At 41.3% G+C, this 13,483-nt stretch overlaps 1 protein-coding gene across 1 annotated transcript; it reads left to right on the forward strand.

Annotated features, from left to right (window-relative positions):
• Positions 1–265: 265 nt before the first annotated feature.
• On the forward strand, positions 266–6,374 carry LOC104460965 (carbonyl reductase [NADPH] 1-like). Its single transcript, XM_010072375.1, has 3 exons — positions 266–584; positions 4,053–4,160; positions 5,916–6,374. The coding sequence occupies exons 1-3, from the start codon at positions 299–301 to the stop codon at positions 6,350–6,352; spliced, it is 831 nt and encodes a 276-aa protein (XP_010070677.1). The 5' UTR covers positions 266–298; the 3' UTR covers positions 6,353–6,374.
• The last annotated feature ends 7,109 nt before the right edge of the window (positions 6,375–13,483 follow it).

Below are 13,483 nucleotides of genomic sequence, written 5' to 3' on the forward strand. Positions count from 1 at the left end.
TTTTTTTTTAAAAAAAAATTATTGTTTTTTTTTTTTTTTTTTTTTTTTTTTTTTTTTTTACCTAATCACTGTTTGGGCTTTCTTCAAAACAACACCTTTATTTCTTTGCTAATACCTCATGCTACTTTAGTAAGTTATAGTTAGTGTGCAATCTAATTAATTCAAAGTGGAATTCTAAATAGCATTTTAAAGAAAAAAACACTTCAGTCCATTTTCGGATAGCCGTCTTTGTCCATCCAAGTGTGACATTTTCTTTTTTTGCAGTTACTGTCACTTCAGCATACATTCGGGGAGTACAATGTCCAGCGTGCCAGTGGCTGTGGTGACTGGGTCCAACAAAGGGATTGGATTTGCAATTGTGCGGGCTCTATGCAAGCAGTTCCCGGGGGATGTGTACCTGACGGCCCGAGACCCTGGCCGTGGCCAGGAAGCAGTAGCAAAGCTCCAGGAGGAAGGGCTGCATCCACTCTTCCATCAGCTGGATATTGACGATCTGCAGAGCATCAGAGCTCTCCGTGACTTTCTGAAAGAGAAATATGGAGGGCTGAATGTGCTGGTTAACAATGCAGGGATCGCTTTCAAAGGTAGGAAGTGGACTGTCTGGGATAGGCCTATGTGCTACAAAGCTGTGTGAAGGATAGTGGATGCATTAAGAATTTTATAAAGCTTTTTATATGGGATGTCTGTGCCAATGGCATGCTGCTTTTTTGGCTGGGCAGGCTGCATACCTTCTTAAGCATGATGAGAAGGTAAAGTGAAATAGCTCTTCCTCTAGCATCTGTTGGGCTAACTGTGCATGTAAGGATGCTTCCCTGGAGTATTGTATTTGCATCACATACAGTGCATGAAAATACTTTAGGCACACAGTGTGTGTGAGTAGAGTTGGGTTTATTGCCTCAGTGCCCATGAGTTTCACCAGGCCCGTGGGAACCCATCATCTGTGTGAATATCAGCCATGTTCCTCAGGGGTTTGTGTTTTCTCTCTTCTGCAAGCATCATACTTCATGCTCTATGCCTTACCTCCTCAAGTATTCCAGTTGATAGAAAAGAGCCTCTGGCCCTGGATAGTTTTGTGATCTTTGTTTATGTCTTGCTTTCTCAGTCCATTCCCTTATCTATTAAACAGTTAACCTAAATCTTGCTGTGCTGAGCAAGAATTTAACTCTTTCATCTTCTGGTGGACAGGAAGGCAGGGACAGTGAGGAAGCCACAGCAGCTGTAAGGTAGAAGGGTGCATTCTCTTTGTAGGTGTTTATAAAAACAAATTGAGCATCATGTTAGTCCAGATAGAGCAAATCATAAGCCTAACTACTAGTTCATTTCCCTGCCAGTACAAACTTGTTCTTTGCTTTTTTTTTTTTTTAAATCTCTTTACCTCATCTCCAGTTAGGACATGTAACTGTTCAAACACAGTGTTGTGCTGATTCATTTGCTCACAACATGAGTTAAGGAGGCCTATCAGGTGATATGGATCAAACCTCACCTGCTGCTGAAGGTGGAGCTTCTCATGTAGTGGGATTGCAGCAATGGTGTTCTGAAGTGTAGTCACTGTATATTTTGCATGGTACTTTGCAGGAAGATTGCTTGTGTTCAAGATCAGCTTAATAGGAGGCAACTCTTAATATAATTGTCTGAGCTTCAGGATGTGATTGAGAGGTGTTAAAACCTTGCAGTAACAGTTCAAAGATTGTATCTCTGTCCACACTTATCATTTGTAAAGCCTGCAGGTTTTCAGACCAGTGTTTCTTCAATTCATAATCAGGGCCTTAGCTCAACCTACTAGAGACAATGAGTTTGAGCAAGACTGGGCTGCAACTACAGCAACTGAAGTGCAGTGTGTGTTTCCTGTGGCTACCTGGACAGGTGAAATAAAGGCTCCTCAAATTGCTGCAACAAGATTTGCTAGAGGTCATCTGTGATAAGAGATCTTAGATTTATTATTGTGGAGCCACTGAACAGACAAATAGGTAAAATAGTATGACCAGTGGAGCTCCTGTTACTTCCTTTACTGCATTGTACATTTATTTTTTTTAGTTCAGAAATTGCTTCCACATGTTTAGCCTAGACTTCCTTCAAGCTGACAACTTACTATGAGTCAGCAGTAGGCCATACAATTAAGAAATGTGATAGAGGAGCCCAGTTGTAACTGTTGTGTAAGTATCTAGCACAAAGGCTAAAGGGTTTAACACCTGTGTAAGAACTTGCTGTGATCCTTATCTCATATTTTGGCTTTAATTCTTGATTCTGAGATTGGTGTTTCTACCCAAGCTTGCTTCTTGCCTCACCAAGTTTCTGCTACCATCCCAGAATTTATGCTTTCCTTTCTTTATTGTAGTACTGTGTGTCATTTCTGTCTGTCAAAGATTAGGTTTACCATTAAGTTTAATTTATTGTTCAGCTTTTGTGCTGCACTACAGATAGTCCAGCAAAGTCCTTAGTCTGGCAAAAACTATTAATGTATAAAATGATTGTGTAGCCGTGGGTTGCCTTCTGGATGAGCTGCTGTGAGAACAGTCATTCTAGTAATGTTTGTTAAATCAAGGGAGTGTGGAATGTGTTATCTATCAGATGTTACAATAATGTATCTTGTTAGATTAGTGGAAAAATTTCTGTCTTGCAAGGTGGGTATGGAAGTAAGACATTGGGGTTGTGTAGGTCTTTAGTTTCTTTTCTTCTCCCGTTGCCATAATGCTTGCAATAGATCATGGTCTGGCTTCATGTCTGAGATTTAAATGCAAGCAAGTGATTTGTACAACTTGATGCCATCCATGTCCATTGCTTGAGAGTATAAATAAATCAGCCATTAAAGCTATGTTTTGCCATAAAAACGACATTAGTTACTAAATTACTTGTTACTGCTTCTCTTTTGAGTTTTGAAATCTGAACTATGGAGACAAGTGAAGACCTGCCTAGTCTAGATAGTGGCCTTCATCACTGCAGAGATAGAGCCTGTAGTGGAACAGGAGGAATGCTGTTACTTTAACTCTTACTTCCCCCTTCAAGTGGAGAAGGCATAGCATATGGTATATTGCTGAGCCAAATTGTCAATTGGCATGTCCTGGCATGTCCTGACCAACTTTTGCTGTCAATTCTGTCTGATGAAATCATACCCTTACAGTGCAGTTCCATGGTCAGCTTATGCTTACCTAAATCAGCTCCCTTTCCTAGCTGCTGATTCCCATTCTTTTGCTTGTGTTAGCACAGATCTGTCAGTTCAGTGTGATTTATGACACAAGTATTTTTCAGTTCATTTGTTGCAGAAGACTGCAACAAATCTTACCCCTGCATTCTTTACGGAAGCTTTTATAGTGTTTGTTGCAGTTTAGCACTGCTCTGACTTAAAGTCCCAGCTAAGAGACTGAGACATGATAACTTAAGAGTCAGGATGTAGAAGCAGTTGTCTGCCATGCTGTTGGATGTTAGTACCAGGGTGGTAATCTAACTTTAACATCTTCAGTGGCAGCATCCTAATTTCAGGATCTTCCCTTCTGATTTCTGCTCTGCCCCCTCCCCTGGTATGTCAGGATGGTGTTGAAGTGCTGTGCTATGCATTTAAGAGGAGAGGACACCTCAAAGTTTGTTTGCATGTGGTAACGGCAGCCCAGACTCTGAGACCTGGGTATGAGTAAGTACATGCAGGTCAATGGGCAATCTAGGCAGCTCACGGTGTGAAGGCAGTCTTACCTTGTCTCTTCTGTATAAAAGCCAGACAAATGGCCTGTGCATTGGCAAATGACTCTGCAGAGTGATACAACTGGCTCAGTTGCGACAAAGCTAAAGCCTTCAGCTAAGAAAAGGTGGAAGCATAATTAGCTCATTATTAATATAGTATTGCAGAGCTGGATCTTTTAATAAGACTGAGTGTTAGTGATGTTGCTTTTTTTTTTTTTTCTTACTTATTTTAATTGATCATATGCCTGTTTCCGAATTATCAAAAAACAAGAAGGAACTAAGATAAAGTTTTGGGGTTTGGTAAATTCTTTCAAACGGTAATACAATTCTGATTGATTTCCCCCCCCCCCTCCTTCCTTGCTACCACCTCATATGAAAAGTTCATGACACAACTCCATTTGCGGTCCAAGCAGAGGTTACCCTGAAGACAAACTTTTTTGGAACCAGGAATGTTTGCATGGAATTGTTGCCTCTTGTGAAGCCTTATGGTAAGTGTAACATAACAAGTAGAGAAATTTTTTTTAATGAATTTTGGTTCTCATTAAATGGGAAAATCCTGTCCTGTCTCAGAAACACACTGCTCCATAGCAAGAAGAATGCCCCTTGCTGTACTGTAGGTAAGAGAAGAGATGGCCTTTAATGACCTCCAAAAAGTCTCTGCTGTCTATACCTATTTTCAAGCCAGTCACGTTCTTCTGTTATGGATTGACATGGAATTCTCATGGTGCCCTCAAGAAGACGTGACGAACTTATCCATTTTCTCTCCATGATATCTGCCTACATAAATTGTTTTTGCTTGAGAAGGGGCCTCTTGATGATACAGCTAGGATGAGGAAGTACTTTAAAACAATGTTTCAGCTGAGTTTGATGTGACATGCTGAGGAAACCTTATCAGTAGGTTGCTGGTCTGTCTCTAGATCATAGCCTTTGCTGTATTTGCAAGTGTCTGTTGATGTAGTTATAAATGGCACTTGAAGATGTACATTAAGTTACTGTGATTTGGTGATGTCAGGGGGAACTGAAAGAAAGCACTTTACCAAAAAAAGGTAAATAGAATGGATGAGGGTCAAAGAAGATAGATGCATCGATAATAAGGAGGTGTTAGCAACATGCAAAGAATCTGTCCTCATTGAATGACTGTCTTGCACAGAATGCTCCTGCTCTCGAAGCCTGGGAGCCCTGTAATGCTATTGGCATATCAAGGATGATGTGAAAGGACGGTGTTTGGATCCAATACCCACACCAAATCTAAGGTGTTTTTTAATACAATTCTTTTCAAGACTTGTGATTGCTAGGTATTTTTGTGGATATTTGGATATGTTCTTGCTGCTATGAATGACATGTTGTCTATGTCAGCATTTAAATACATCTAGGTTTATAAAAGAAGAGTCAAGCAGGTGAGTGGGAACTGTTAGTCCCTAGGGAGGAAGGAAAGGATAGAGTAAATGAAATTTGAGGGCTGGTAGGGGAGAGTAAACAGGACCAAAATTGTAATTTAGTCCTCGTATACTAAGGGTGAAGGACTAATATGTTGTTAAAGTCATTAACAGAAAGGATTAATTCCTGTGGCTTTTAAGATCTAAATCCTCTTGTTCATTCCATAATTAATTGCCTGAATGGCAGTGAACTAGCATGAAAGAGGGAAACAGTGTAAAATAAAATTGGGGAAGATGAATGAATCACTGATTCAGCTGACTTGTTTCTCTGTCCTGAAGTGCTGGGAGATAAAAACTTACAGCAGTTTTGCATGCTGGGATTTGTAAATCTTCAGGTATTCTGTAAACAAGCTGATGGTCTCACTGCATTAAGAACTAGATTGCTTTTGTTGAGTTCTGTATTCTTCTGGCTTCTCAGGTATATTCTCACAGCACTTTACTCAAGCTGTTGCAGACATGAGAACGTTTTTGACCAGAACTTCGAAAGTTAAGTATGGCTGCCATTACTGAGAAAGCCACTTAGTATTATGAATATGTCTACAGATTGTAACAGGCTATATCTTGAAGAAATACATGAAGTTCAATAGAGAGCTTTTGCAGGTTCACACCTTAAATTACCCTCTGTAAGTGGAATTCAGTACAAACGCTTGACATTGAGTTAACAGAAGCTCTGCAAAATAGCCGACACAAAATTTTTTTACAGGTATTCACCTAAGCATTGAATACATAATGCAGAGCAAGCCCACTTCAGTGTGTGAGCTTATTTAATGTGTGTAAAAGTAATCAGTCTTTATTCTCTTTTACCAGGTAGAGTTGTGAATGTCTCTAGTATGGTAAGTAGCTCAGCTCTGGGACGCTGCAGCCAAGAACTACAGCAAAAGTTTCGCAGTGACACAATCACCGAGGATGAGTTAGTGAAACTCATGACCAAATTTGTGGAAGATACCAAGAAAAGTGTGCATGAGAAAGAGGGCTGGCCAAATACTGCCTATGGAGTATCCAAAATTGGTGTCACAGTCTTGTCCAGGATTCAAGCCCGAATGTTGAATGAGAAAAGAAAAGGTGACCACATCCTTCTCAATGCCTGCTGTCCTGGATGGGTGAGAACAGACATGGCAGGTCCTAAAGCCACTAAATCGCCAGATGAAGGGGCTGAGACCCCAGTTTATTTGGCCCTTTTGCCCTCTGATGCCGATGGTCCTCATGGCCAGTTTCTTAGTGACAAAACTGTTCGAAGCTGGTAAGCCTATGTACCTGTGCAAGTGGTAATATGGCTGTGGATTAGCCTGTCTCCTGGTAGGGCACTTAGCCAGAGCAGTCTCATCCTGTCCACAGCAGCAGCAAGGTCCTTTATCATTACAAAGTGGGTTACAGTTATGGTACTCCTCTGGGATTAAGTCTACACTAGGTTACACTTCCCAGCAGTCTCCATTAGGCTGCTCACAGCATTGACTATGTAGCCTGAAAGCTGATTTGTGAGTGTTCCAGCCCCGATGATACAGGCTAATTTGATGTTGCCCTAATGTAGAGGTGCCTGACCTTGTTTACCTGAACTTACTCTTAATTAAATCATTGACAGCCCTTCTTCCACTCCCCTGAGACAGATCTCTGACACGGAGTTGGGATGAGGGAGCAGATGCCTTATGCTTTCTCAGCACAATAGACTTTCTAGGGACCATAGTTGCTTCTGGAGGTTGTGCAGCGTTTCTTAAAGGGGAATGGGGGTGTTCTGAGATCTACAATTTGACCAGGTTGAGGGGAAGCTAATAATAACAAGGAGATTCCTTATTATCAGCACAAAATGGAATTAGGTGAAAATAAAAATAGCAATGACATATCATTAACAAAACTTAACCAGCTGGCTTTATTAATATGTATGTAAATAAATGATTGCTTACTGATTTGTATTTATCAACTAAAAATTTATAATGTTTGAAAATACACTGTCACGTTCTGCAGCTAAGTTTGTAGCTGGAATGTGTGAAGTTTGGACTATATAAAGAGAAATAAACTACAGAACTGATACAGCAAACTGTTTCTTAGGACTTCCATTTCATTTATTGCACAGCCAGAAGTTCCCTTATTAAAAATTTGGATTAAGTGCTCTCCATCTAGTAAAGAAAATGAACTGTAAATGGTATAATACTATTGCAGGATAGGACTGAAATAGATCATTATCATAGTAACCCAAACAAGTCATCCAAGCAAAATCACACGTAGAGGAAGCAGTGACATGGAGAGCACCAAATTTGTTTTCTCATTTTAAATCTTGGTTATTGCATTTCTGATGCTTAATCGTGAAAGGTTGCCGTGGCAACCTTCAAGCTGTAGAGATGGAGCTGTGTGGCAGTAGAGGAAACCTGGCTGTAGTGCAAGGCACCTGGGTCAGCCCCAGTCTGTGGGGTGGCTGGCTGCAGGGGGCTGGAGTGAGGTGGGGTTTGGTGACCCCCACGCTATAACTGTGCAGCTCTTTCTCCATCATGTCGTGCCAGCCAGCACAGAAGTCATGGCAGGGCTCTGGCCAGGGCCCTACCCTGTCTTCCTTGTGGGGCAAGGTGTGCACAGCACTGTGCTCTGCAGGGAGAGGCTGCTGCCCTCTTCCTCTTGCTGTGAGAAACCAAACAAGCTGGAAACAATTGCCTATAAACTTGTCATTAGTAATGACAAATCAGCAGTGGACATGTTAATTCTTAATCAGGAGTCAGCAAGACAATGCCAAAGTGGCTTAACTGACTGAGTTGTAGGTTGACTTCCCCTGGTAGAGTTTGTGTTCTGGGAAGCCTTGGATCAAAAGATGTTGGACATAAATAGTGTGTGTGGTTTTGGTAATTGCTTATCAGCACAGAACAAAGGTGTGACTGTTAGCTACTGTATTCTTAAAAGACCAACTATTGTTTTTATGAAGATAGAAGTGTTGCCAAAGGAGTCATGCCCTAGAGCTCATTGAAAAGCAGGATAAGTGCTGCCCCAGAAGTTCTCATGGTAATCTATTCTCTAAGAACAAAATCAAAGGCCTTTAGTTTAAGGACAACAGATAAGTTACAAAATCCCTGTATGAAGTTCTAAATGCATTTTATGTACCACCTGCAGATGGCCTACAGTATGATAGCTCCCAAAGCTATCCCGTTAATACAGTAACTGGATTGTCATTCTGGTGTGCAACAGAAAGAACCATGGTTTGTGTTATGTTCTTCTAATTGTAATTAATGGTATCTTAGCAAAATAAACACAGCTGTTCTGATTTAGTAATAATTTGTGCACAACTTCAAGAGATGTAATCCAACAGTGGAGAGTCATACCTAGTTCTTCATACTTGAAATGTAATGACTCAAGCAGCATTTCAGAAGTTCCATGTCCTTCTGGCTGGCATGTACAAACTTTCCAAACATTGACCGAGCTTTCATCGGGTTTATGCAAAGACCAGACTGTAAGAGTCCTAGGTATGTTTACCACAGCTGGATAGTGTCCATTGTTAAATACAAATTAGTTTCTGAGTCTCCCCTATGCTCTATGAAGCTCATCCTTAAGTCTAACTCAGGATCTGTTGTTTTGGGGTTGTTTTTTTTTACATTCAAGCCAAACAAATTACAAGTTTGAAAGTTTTCCAAGAGATGCATTTCAGATTCTTATATTTAAGTGTTTTCACAGTGCTTGTTCTTTGTTAAACCTACTTACCCCATTTCAGGGTAAAGAAGGGAAGTGGAAGATGACAGCTAAGTAGTCATCTTCAGAAATGTAATTTCTGATGGTGAAATTGATTCTAATACAGACAGTTTCTTCTGGTATGAACAGAAGGAAGAACAGAGGACAAATCTTTTCACAGCCTTTGCTGCTGTGGCATGGTTCTCAAGGAAGGAGAATCAGCTGTGTGGATACAACCTCAGCTGTAGGAGGTGGAAATGAGGCAGAAAATATTGGCTGTTCCCAGGACCAGTCAGAGTCAGGAAGGAGCTTATGCAGGAGAAGCACATCCCCTGGTGATGCTGGTAGGAGGACCATGTCTTGGGAACAGAGCTGGGACTGCCTGGGGCAGACTGCCAGGGGAGGGCTGTTTGCTGAGAGCAGAATCAGGGGACCTGCTGTACCGTATGTGTGGTAGGCTGGATCTTTGGACAGGGCTTGCATTGTTCAACCAAAAGTAGTGGTTTGTTTTTTTTTCCTTAAGCCTCCTCCCTGCTTCTCTCCCATGTCCATTGTGTCTGAAGTATTTTGTTGCTTTTGGATTCTGGCACGCTTGCTGAATGGTTATTGTGTAAAGTTTAAGGGTTAGGAAATGGATGAAATAATAATGATCTGTTGTATTGTATAAAACTTTTACACATGATTTAGTGTTTTTCTTTTTATGGCATGTCACTACCATTTTTACTTGGGAATTTATTAGCCAAAGAAAATGCCTGGCAATGCAGGAGCTGTGGTGACATGGAACAATAAAGGAGTTGGATTCACAATTGTGAGAGCTCAGTGGAGGCAGTTTCTTGGGGATGCTGTAGCTTGTGCAGGATGCAGTCAGGCAGCAGTGGCAAAACTTCAGGAGTTGAAGTTGTACCTGCTGCTGCTTCAGCTGGATATAAGCAGTGTGCAGGGCCTCTCACACTTTCTGAAAGAGAAGCTACAGACATCCTAGTGTGCTGGTTAACAACACAGCCGTCATTTTCCAAGGCTGTAGTAGGCTAGCTGTTTGGCAGAGCTTCGCTTTGGAAAGCCAGTGATCTGAAGGTATGGATGCAATCAGTAAGGAGACTGGTCTGCTCTAAACCTTTTTGAATCTAAAGGGGATTACAGCCAGGTAATTTCTATCTGGATACCCTGCAATGCTGATAACTATAGTGGGGGCCAGACTTTTGTATACATTATGGTTCCACTGCTGTGTAGTGTAGTGTATTTCATTTTCAAAACTGTACTCTAGAAATGCCGAGAGAGTTTGAGGTCAGTTCATCTAAAACAATGAAGAGAATATACCTAGCTTAACATGTTGTTTCCTTAAATTTTCCATTTAAGTGTTTTTCTATATAAATAGTGAAGATGACAAGGACTCTTGAGAATTCATTTATGTCCCTAGATAATTTTAATTGAACCCAACATGTAGCCAGCATCCTGACTTTGAATGCTGTGACATGCCTGTCAGCCCAGAAATGTGTCAAGAAAATTTAAACTATATATGCCACCCAGTATTATTTAAAACACTTAAATGCAGAATATAATTCAAACTCCAGTTTCACGTTGGTATAGGAATGTTTCTAGCTTTTTAATCTCAAATAATGACAAAAGAGAAGGAACAATAATGATGTTTTACAATTGAAAAACTTTAGTTTTCATTTTTATTCTGCAAAGACTTCATTTTGGAGGTGACAATAAAGGAAACTGTCAGCTGGACAAAGTTCTGGTCTTGGAGGCCAGTTTTCATCGTCTATAGATCTCTTCACAAGGTTAGCTATTCATAGCGCTTATACCTGAATGAACAATACCCAACTTCACATTTCCCACTTTGGACTGTTGGCTTGTCTTTGGGCCTTGCTCACTGGTCTAGAGTTGTGGTTACTCAGCACTTAAAATCCCACCTGTGGGGTTAACCTTGGCTGGACGCCAGGTGCCCACCAAACCACTCTATCACTCCCCTCCTCAGCAGAACAAGGGGGAAGAAAATAAGATGAAAAACTCATGGGTCAAGATAAAAGCAGTTTAATAAATCAAAAAGCCGAGGCAGCGCACAGAAGCAAAGGAAAACAAAGATTTTATTCTCTACTTCCCATCAGCAAGCAATGTCCTGCCACTTCCTGGGAAGTAAGGCTTCAATAGGCGTAGCGGTTGCTCCTGGAGACAGATGTCATAACAATGAATGCCCATCTCCTGCTCCTTTCCTTTAGCTTTTATTGCTGAGCAATGTCATATGGTATGGAATATCCCTTTGGTCAGTTTGGTCAGGTGTCCTGGCTCTGTCCCCTCCCAAGATCCTGCCCATCCCTGGAGCCCTGAGCCTGCTGGGGGAGGAGGCAGCCTTCATGTAGTGGGAGCACTGCTCAGTGGTAGCCAAAACACTGGTGTTACCAACACCTTTCTAGCTACCATACAACACACGGCACTATGAGGGCTGCTATGGGGAAAATTAACTCCATCTCAGCCAGACCCAATACACTACCCTTGCTCTCTTCAGGTACGTACGTGCATACTCACACACCCTGATCTGATGGGCGTTGTTTGTTTTCTTTTATTGGAGTTATACAGTATTTACAGGACATATGGCAGTAGTGGCTCCAGTGGTGCTTTATTTGCAAATGTATTGTTTTAGACTCTGCTAGGGAGATAAAATACTGAAAGCAAGCAACTTGTTAAACTTCCCTCAGTAAATAATAGAAATGCACTGGAACACGGTGGAGGTCTGGAACACCTGCCATATGTTGATGATATCATCATGTGGGGCAACACAGCAAAAAAAAGTTTTTGAGAAAGGGGAGGAAATAATCCAAATCCTCCTGAAAGCTGGTTTTGCCATAAAAAGAAATAAGGTTAAGGGACCTGCACAAGAGATTCAGGTTTTAGGAATAAAATGGCAAGATGGACATAATCAGATCCCAATGGACATGATCAATAAAAAACCAGCTATGTCGTCACCAACTAACACGAAGGAAAAACAAGCCATTTTAGGTATTGTGGGTTTCTGGAGAATGCATATTCCAAATTACAGTCCGATTTGCAGGGGTGGTTGCAGCAATGGAAGCAGAGCAACTGGCAGCACAGTGGCAAACCCATCTGGGCTGCCCCGCCGTGGCAAGTTATTGCTGCAGCCATTCCCTCAGTGGGAGGCCAGGAGGATCTCTCTCCTCCACCTGACTGTTCCTTTGAAATTATGTAAGACTTCTGTCTTGTGGTAGAAATGGGAGATTGGTTCAAATTTAGGTGGAAATCAGAATGACGTGAATATAGTTGGGCACCCGCATACAACCGGTGGTCGAAGAACACAAATTTGTGAGAAAAAGAACTTGTAAAGAGACAGAAAACCTTCAGAAACTAATTTAAAAATACCTTAAGTAACATGCTATATTTTAGGACATAAATGTCATGTGTTAAGGATATCATCAAAAATACAAGTTCTTTGCTCAGTTGGGCACATTCAGAAGCACTGACCTTCATTTCCAAGAACTAAGCTACACTACCTTGAAAGCTACAAACACCTAAAATTTAGAATTTGAAACTTAAATTGATGGCCTTGCAGTTTAGAAAACTATATTGATGCCCATGGTACTTAATATATCTACTGCCATGTATACCTAAGGAAAAATGTTACATTAAAATGATCAAGTCAGTCTGTTGTATTAGGAGGGAGCCCCATTTGAATTTAGAACCTGCTTGCATGTATGCTCTGCCACCCCATTTCTGAAGATTTGTCTTTTTAAATGAGAGATCTGCAGTAAAGCTCTAAATCACTGCCAAATGTTTCCGTATTTTGTCACACACATTTCCTGCATGTCACACATTTCTCTGAGATTACCCAGCCTTTCAGGTGTCCACGCTGACTCCAGCGCCACGGGCAGATGCTGACTTCGCAAACGGATGGAATGTGCAATAGCTGCGTGGGCTTTATGAAAGCTTGTGAACAACTGCTCAGATTTTACAGTGAGGTAGCACATGGTGAAGCTAGGCCAGCAGTGCTTTTTGGTACCTGCTTTGGCTGTTGATGATATTACTAAAATGTAGCTAGGAATGGGAAAGGCAGGTGGTCTCAAGAAAATAACGGAGTATATGAATGTAAAACTTACCAGAGATAATATCTGTAAGTGTCCATCATAATCTTAAAAGGCACAGTTTCTTGTCTTTCATCTTGAGTAAGTGAACAGTTTTTTTTTTTCCTTGACTTTTGCAGCTAGTCTGAACTACCAGGATTATGTTCTGCCTGCATGTAAAAAATAAATAAAGAACAACAACAAAAACAAAAGCTGAGGTTAAATAATGTGTTTCCACAGCGTGCAAATCCTTGTCTGGCAAGATCATGTGTTCTGCTTTCCATGGGTATTTAGCTAGTTACTTTTTTTTTTTTTTTTTCTGAAAGAGTACTAAAAATCTAGCACATCAAACTTTCTTTCGAGCCTTTTGTAAAGAACCAGAGGGCTTCTGATATTGAACTTGAGCCTACGGTAAATGTGACAACCGAATCCCCGTGAAAGCTGCATCTCCAAAATCTGTCAGAAGTGCTTCATGCCTCAAATCAGCTGGAACAAAGGCAAAACATGACTTTACTGGCTTCAACGAAATGGAGATGCCGAAACTTGCTCAGCTTGGAGGAGCGAGTCACAGCCCTCGTTGCCCAGCTCTGCGCAGGGACGCGCGGATCCGCGGCGCGACGCCCCTGCGTGGGGGAAGACACGCGAGGTCGCGGCTCT

The sequence above is a fragment of the Pterocles gutturalis genome, unplaced genomic scaffold (genome assembly GCF_000699245.1).
Source record: "Pterocles gutturalis isolate BGI_N339 unplaced genomic scaffold, ASM69924v1 scaffold6132, whole genome shotgun sequence".
NCBI classification, from domain to species: Eukaryota; Metazoa; Chordata; class Aves; order Pterocliformes; family Pteroclidae; genus Pterocles; species Pterocles gutturalis.